General features: G+C 54.3%; 1 protein-coding gene across 1 annotated transcript in view; it reads right to left on the reverse strand.

Annotated features, from left to right (window-relative positions):
* The window catches only part of IGSF9B (immunoglobulin superfamily member 9B), a 40,369-nt gene that overhangs the window by 4,366 nt on the left and 28,103 nt on the right, over nucleotides 1-7,900 (reverse strand). Inside the window, exon 19 of the mRNA XM_017738356.1 lies at nucleotides 7,387-7,628. Within this exon, the coding sequence (XP_017593845.1) occupies nucleotides 7,387-7,628 (242 nt within the window). The remainder of the gene's footprint in view (nucleotides 1-7,386; nucleotides 7,629-7,900) is intronic.

Consider the following 7,900-nt stretch of genomic DNA (forward strand, 5'->3'; position numbering starts at 1 on the left):
ATCGTCGCATCCCCGCCGCGGCATGCCGTGGAAAAGGAAGAGGTGAGCAACCCAGGGCCGAGGGAGCAGGGCCAGCCAGGCGTGCCAGAGCGCGGGATGGAGGAAGTGAGGCGTCCCCGCTGTCCCCCTATGTCTCCTTCAGGTTTCCGAGCGGCGCCGCGCCCCAGCCGGTGCCACCGGCCACGTCCAACACGGGCACCCCCAGCTCACCTGCCTGCCATGCCAACACTGCTAAACAAAACAGGACGGGGCAGATCCTATGTCCGATAAGGCATTTCTGGGAAGTGGTAGGAAACCCCTTGGGATGGAGAGAGAGAGAAAGAGACAGGCAGAAGCGGCACGGCAGCATCGAGACGGGCACCACGAGCCACCCGGGGCGGACAACACCGGCGCCACAAACAGCAGGGAGCCAGGATCCTGCTGGCCCTGATCCCACAGCCAGAAAAACCAGGGGCCACATGACAGACAGGGACACCAAGGGCACACACCGACAGAGCCGGGACAGGTACCTCGTTCCCAGGTCCCTGTGAGAAGCGACAACAGAAACGCGACAGCACGGGAGCATCTGCTCCTGGAACAGCGAGAGGCTGGGAGCTGGAAATGGAAACACTGACAAGGTTTTATTGCGAGGACAAGGAGGGGATTTGCAAAGGGGTGCTTCCTGCAGGAGAGCCAGCAGGTGGCAAGGGATATTTTATCAGCTGTACCCCCTGAGGCACTCTTCTACAGGAACCAGCTCAAGGTGCAGTATCCTCCCCTTTGCAAAGAGAGTTTTTGTTTTATTTCCTTCACTGTACCTGTTTTTCCCATCCAAGGCCTGGAAAGCATGACTGCTGTAGAGAGCAGAGCATTAGAGGAAAACCTTTTCCTTAGGAGAGCGGGCAGTCCAGCTCTTATCTACAACACATCACAGCATCCCCCTTCTTGCTGCTTTCCCATCTCCTTCCCCCTCTGCATTTAACTTCCACAACCCTCCAAGAGTCACCAACTCCTAATGCCACAGAAGAAGTCTGAGGCCACAGATGATAACCTGGGATAAACCCAAGCCACCTGCAGACAAGGTGTCCAGAAATGACAGGAAGCCTCCACAAAGCACCTTTCACTGCGATAAAGCCAATGCTTTAAGCCAGGCTCCAATGAGGAAAGGAGATTTAAACCAGCCTGCCTGCACCCTTCAGAGAAGGAGATGACTCTTCTGCTCTCACAACTTGGTCACAAGAGCCACACAGAGGACAGTGCTGATGGCAGCTCCTGCATCAGTCTGTGACCGGGGCAGGGATCAGCAAACCCCGCAAGCCACAGGCAGGAGGAGGGCAGGCGGAGCCACCTCAGCTGGCTGCAAGAGGCAACATCAGTTCCTTCGGACTCCTGCTTCAGCACAGAACCACTGAGGATGATGTCACCCTGTCTGTCAGCATGGTGTGCCCCATCCAGCATTGCAAAAACACCGTGGCTGCTGGCCAGAGCAGCAGGGAAGGGCAAGAATATGGGCTGGAGCACAGACCCTACAGTCTCGGGCTGTGGTACCATAGTACACCCACCCACAGAGAGTTTGGAGCTCCTCATCTCCCCTGGGGTCCAGGCAGAGCCTGGCTGGCACTGAAGACACCCTGCAGGCTTTCCCCCGTGGGTGCCCACGTGTGCCACCACTGCAGAGCACAGTGCGACAGCAGCGCTTCCCATCCGACATCCCAAGCGTCTCCAGGGCGGTGAAATTTCAGCTGGAGTGCACAGGCAAGGAGCTCCCAGGAGATTTTTCCCCTTGGGGAGCAGAAGGGTTTTCGGTTTTTTTGAAGATGAGTGTGATTGCAAAGCTTCTCAGTGCCGCTGGCAGCATCGGAGAGCACCCAGGGAAGTACAGCGTGAGGTGAAGAAGCAGCTGAGGTGCAGCAGACGCAACAGAAACCCAAACGCTGGGCACAGAAGAGCTCCTTTTCATGTTTTCCAACGCAACAAAGACGTCAAGGTACGGAGAGCTCCCGGAGAGCCTCTGTTCCAGCTCCCAGAAAACCTCTGTTGCAGCTCCCAGCAGAGCATCACATCAGCCGAAGATGAAGCAGCTCATTAGACATGCTGGGAGTCCCGCTGGCTGGATCCAAGCTTTTCCTTGTCAGGAGGACGACATTTACATTTGCAGAGCTCAAACACCTTCCCAAGTGCAACCAGCCTCCTGTGAGAGGTGCTGCCAGCAGCAGCTCTACCCTCTGAGAGGAACCAACACAGCCAGCCATGCTCATGCTGGCTGAAGGCAGGAGCACAGCGACCCACAGGTCACAGCACGGCATTCCCTGCAGCAATTCCTGCCTGAACGGCCAGTAACAGGCTTTTCCCATTTAAAGCCACCATTCTGGGGCTGCACAGGAGTTACATTTCTGCAGGTACCTGGCTAACAGTGACTTCAGCTGCTCCAGCTGCATTGCCCACGGAGCTCACGTGTGCCAAGCCCTGGACACCACCGAGCTCGGTGATCCTGCCACCCTCCTGCCCACCAGCAGCTGCCTTCTTCCACCTCTTCCCACCACCCAGACAGCTTTGCCGCTGTTATTAAAGCTCAGCTGGTAAAAGTCTCCTGCTCTTTCCACTCTTTTTCTTTCTAGGAAGAAGCTATTGTGGCATGCTGACAAAATTAGACAGATTTACACGAGGGATTATGAGGAAATTGCCTGAAGCTCATTTCCACTAGTTCTCCGTAATTGGACTCGTATTTATACACACAAACATAAACAGTGAGTGCACTGAACCCATGTGTCACCACAAATACTGTCTGACCTCTGGCAAGGCAGAGATACAGAGGACAAAACGATGCTACTCAGCAGCCAAATTTTATCTGCTCTACCCGCCCTTTATCTCTTCAAAGGGCTCCGATTCCTGCAAATTAATTTTCATTTTAAGCTCAGCCAAAAGCCTCTTCCTGCCCCCAGAGTTCACATTTTGGGCAGTTGCCCACGCACGAGGGAGATCTTGAATGCCAACAGATGAGATGTTCAGTGAGGCGGGTGAACTTCCTCTGGAAACTTCAGTGTAGAGCCAAGCAAAGGAGCTTTGAGAAGCCCACGTGAACTCCTGGCACAAACCTTCTGCCAGGCAGCACCAACACCTGGAGCAGCAGTTTTCCTCAAGTCTTCAAAGGAAAACCCTTCTGCATGAGCAAGTGTCTGGACTGCATGGACTGGGAGGTACTGGAGAGGCCACAAAGGTACTGAAGGATGTCCAAGAGTCCCAGGACAGGAAAAGGAAGCAGGGGAGAAGAAGTATCCAGCCCAACACACATCTCAGCTGCTCTTCTTCAAATGTCCTTCCATGTACAAAGCAAAGATATAAGGGAGAAGACCCCTGAGAGCACCACTGGCCACCACCACCTCCACCCAAAAGGGGAACCCATATAAAGGAAGGGTCCAGGAGATTCAAGGACACTATACGTATATTTATATATATTTAACCTCATGGAGGTGTCAGCACACATTCCCTGTCTCCTCCTCTCCTTGAGCCAAGACATTGACATCCAGGAATCGTTTGGGCATGTTAGAGCATCCACTTGGATAAAGCAGAGTATCCACTTGAAAGGAGCCCACCACGTCCTTCAACCCTTCATCCTCCTCACATGAAGAGCTCAACTCTCCTACAAGAGGCTCCTGCAAGTCAGAATTCCCACTCTGCTCCGAGGCAGCGCTGGCTGCCGCCTCCATCCCAGAACGCTTGGGATCCTTCAGCACAAGGGGTGCCAGAGAAACACCGCGGTGACGGCCCCAGCCCAGGGCTGCTGCTGCTGCCAAGGCACCGCCAGGAGGGAGGGAGGAAGGGGCTGGTCACAGCGGGGAGCACACCGGAGAAGGGGGGCCCTTCTACAGGTTTGTAGACACCACAACTCATCTACACAACGGACTTCACCACCATGCTGACGGAGAGGAGAGAGGGCGAGGGCAACGGGGCCGGGCTGGACAGGAAGAGGGGGATACAGTCATGGGGAAGGGGAGGGGAGAGAGGAAGATAAATGAAAAACAGGAGTGAGAAAATATATTTAAGGAAATTAAAGAGACTGAAAATAAAAATAAAATAATAATAATAATAATAATAATAATAATTAAGAAAGAAAAGAAAAAACGCACTCAGACAAGCGGACTCACAACTTCTCCAAGCGGAAGGAGGCATGGAACACATGCAGAGGATCAGCACATGGACAGTCTTTAAAGGGGAACCTGTTTTCTTTCAAGCGGCGAGCGAGGGCTGCGGCTCCTCCCGCACGCCTGGCGCCGACGTCCCTTCGTCACTCAACGCTACGCCACGGCCAAGCCCCCCAGCTCCCAGCACTGGCAGTGCTGCCCTGGCAAGGGGGGCCTGGGGAGGCCCCCCAGGACAGGCTGCCGTGCCGAGGGGCAGGGGAGCTTGGTGCCTCGTCTGTGGTTTTTGGGTTTCCCTTTGCAGGGAGACGACAGCCCCCTTTTCCCTGTTCCGAGATGCGCGCCGCATCCTAAGAGAAGAAGATGGGAGAACTCCTCGTGCTGGCTCAGTAATGGCATCGTTTATCCCTGCCCATCCATAAAAACTTCCTGAGCTTCACCCAGCAAAAGCCACCATGCTGCAGCACGGAGCTCACATGCTGCCTGTCCCTCTCCTCTCAGCTTTTAATGCTGCAGTAGAGAAATCTGGCTGGTCTGGTATAAAATCCCTGTGCTCCACACGCACTGACAATTTTATGACCCCAAATCATCAAGAAATTACTTGGCTGGGCTCTCTACGGGATTCCTCACTTTAAAGTGAGATTTATTCTTCTGGCTTTCCCTTTTCGGGAATAATGACTCTGGAGCCGCTGCTGTGACTGCAGCTCCCAGCAGCATCCTGGAGTAGGACACGCAGCTGCTCCCATCCTGCTGGGCAGTGTGACCCTGCTCCTCAAAATCCATCGGTCCACGGCAGCCAGCACTGAAGCCAACCAGGATCTGTGCAAGAGCCTCACCAAACTCAGACACGAGCTTGGACTCACCTGTGCTGTGCTAAAGCCACGCCCGCTCGTGTCCCTAATGCTGCCGGAGCAGGGAAGAGCCACAAAGCAAGAACAAACAGCCACATCCTTGTTGAGGGCTTCCCCATTTCCCAAAAAGCCTGGCACAGCCCAGACCTCACCAAGGCTTGGTGCCAGCTTTGCTCCTCATGGGACACCAAGGAAAAACAGAAAGAGAAAGCGACCAAGTGCTCAAGAGCTTTGGAGCTGCAAGGCTCAAACGGGATGGGTTTTGTCATGCCAAGAGGATGGCTCCTCCACAGAGCACACATCCTGTCCCTGCTCCCAAAACGCCCTCCTCACCAGTCCTGCTCTCCCCACCCCAGGACAAGCCTCCAGGTCAGCTGGAGGAATTCCCCTCTCCTGGAAACATCCCCCTGATCTCTCCAGGCATCCCACCTCTCTCATGAGGCTCTTTTCCAGCCCAACAAGGCTCCTCAGGCTGTTGGAGAATATCAGCCAGGACCTTGACTCTTCCCAACGAAGGCAGCAAAGCTTAACCTTTTTCATAAGGTCTGTCCTAAGGAAGTTTGGGCATGGCCAGGCCCTAGAAACAAGCCCATCTACAATCCCATCTCTCCTTTCATAACCAGCCTGGCTGATGGCCAAACAGGTCAGTGTTGCCAATCCTCTGGGTCACAAATTACTATTAACCCATCTGGATTTGGCAGTTTTAGTGATATTCTTCTGCTTTTAAGGTCTGAAAACCATCTCCAAATTACTCCATCCCAGTTCCAGAAATGCCCATGGCCATCTAGGAAACCAGCCCCATGAAGGCAGCCCAAGAGGAATTTTCTTGGAAGAGTCTTTCAAGATCTGCTTAGGGCTGTTTGATTACAGCTGGGTCAGAAGAAGTCAAAGATTTCTCAAAGTAGAATTTCAGGAATGGAAGGATTTTACAAAGACTACGCATGTGATGGGAAGGAAAGAACACCTTTCTGGCAGCCTGAGACCATAGTTCTGCTGCTGCCAAGCATACAATCTATCTCGGGAGAAAGACTTCTCCCCTTTTCCATGATTGAGGAGACTTGGGAAAAAGAAAACAGATCCAGGCACTGCTGGAAACAGAAGTCCATGTGCTGGACTGCAGCTGGAGACTGATTTTTGGAGCCCACTCTGAGCACACTGTCTGCAGCTGGCTGCTCCCGACATGGCTGTTTTTCCTGCCTTTCGTGGGCTCCTTCTGGTCTGGATCATCCAGGACAACCCCACCTCAACACACGCCTCCCTAACACCACATAACCCTCGCGCACCCTGGAAAGGAAAGGTGGCCCCTTCCAGGAAAGGAAGGGTGGCCCCAGGGAGACGGCAGCTCAGCTCATCCCAAACCCCAGCCCCGAAGGCAGGGGAGCAGCGTGTGCTGCTGGGAGCGGAAACCCAAAAGCCACAGAGACTGTGCATCCAGAGGTGTTTCCTAGTGTTTTCGGATTCCTTATTCCCCTTTAAAGGAAGAGATGGTATTGGAAAAGCCCCTTCCGTGTCCCCTGTCATGCCCCGCTCCCGGCCACCCTCCACAGCACCCACACCATCCTTTCGGACATGGATCACCCTTACCTATTGAGCTGAGGAGAAGCTTGTCTCGACAACACTGCCCAGATAGCTGAGATTAATCAAAAACAAAGCAGTTATCAACACCCGCAAGGAGCCGAGCTCCGCAACACATCAGCACGTCAACAACTCCAAAAAGGAAAAAGGAGGGAAAGAAACCAAACTGAAACACAAACGAAACGAGGCTGGAGAAGAAAGGGGGAAAGAAACAGAAGAGAAAGGAAAAGAAGAAACGAAAACGATAATCAACAAAGCGAATGGATACACTGCATAAAAGCACGGACAACAGTGCTGCTCTAACACGGCTCTGTCCTGGAGCTGGCTCTCCTTGGCATGCCCTGCTAGGAGACGTGGACCTGTGACTACATCCCTAACTGCATCGCTCCGTAGCTGGGTTTTCCAGAGGCACACAGAAGTCATTTCAGGCTCGTTCAGCTGCTCTCCCTCCCCATCCTCTCTCCCCTGAGCCCTCCTTCCTTCCGTTCGGTGCCGGAGGGATTTGCTAAGGCCATAACGCTTCCAGGTACCAGAGGGCGGGAGTGAAATGCGGAGGGCACTGCGGGGTGAAACGCTGCCTCCCCCCTCCCCAAAACACAGCCTCTTCTCCAAACGCCTCCGACCGCGCTGGCTCCGCGGGGCTGGGAGCCCCGGCCCCCGACTCCTCTCTGCCACAAGCCGGAGGAGGGGGTTCAACCCCACCAGACAAGAAGCCAGAATGAAGCGAGACGAAAGGATGGGACGAAAGCACGGCTACGGGGTCTAAGGTGCTGTGAAAGACGGAAGGAAAGAGGAGAAATAGAGAGAAAGAGAGACGCTTTTGCCTGGAGCAACCCTGGTACCTGGAAAACCAGCCGCTACTGTCTAGTGCAGCCACATCCCTCTTTAGGGCAGGATCTGAGCGTGCCGGCAGCCTCCCGATCTCCGCTGGGCTTAGTTTATTTTTATTTTTCCTCCTCTCCTGACATGCTGCTGGTGTGGCTAAGTCCTTGATCTCTCCCTGCCCGCGTCCTGGGGCTGCAGCATCCCTTTTGCAGATGGGGCGGTGACCGTGATAGCTGTTTCTGTCATGCATTAAAGCTCTCTAGACTCCGCGGGAAGGAAGAGGAGGAAGACAGAGGCGCGGCGGCGGCGGCCCTAACGTTCGAAGAAAGCCAAGAGCCAGCAGCTAGAAGAGGAAACAACCTCCAGTGACACCAGGACACTTACCTAAGCGAGCCAGGTCTTTGTACACCTGGTAGACGGCCCGTAGCCCGAGTCACGGCGCTCCCAGATTCCCAAGGGACCGGGAAGGTCGCCTGCCTAAAACCCAGCGCTCTCGGGCAGCGGCCATGCAACCCATGCCCGTGGCACCAT

The sequence above is a fragment of the Corvus brachyrhynchos genome, unplaced genomic scaffold, assembly GCF_000691975.1.
Source record: "Corvus brachyrhynchos isolate BGI_N302 unplaced genomic scaffold, ASM69197v1 scaffold46, whole genome shotgun sequence".
Taxonomy (NCBI): domain Eukaryota; kingdom Metazoa; phylum Chordata; class Aves; order Passeriformes; family Corvidae; genus Corvus; species Corvus brachyrhynchos.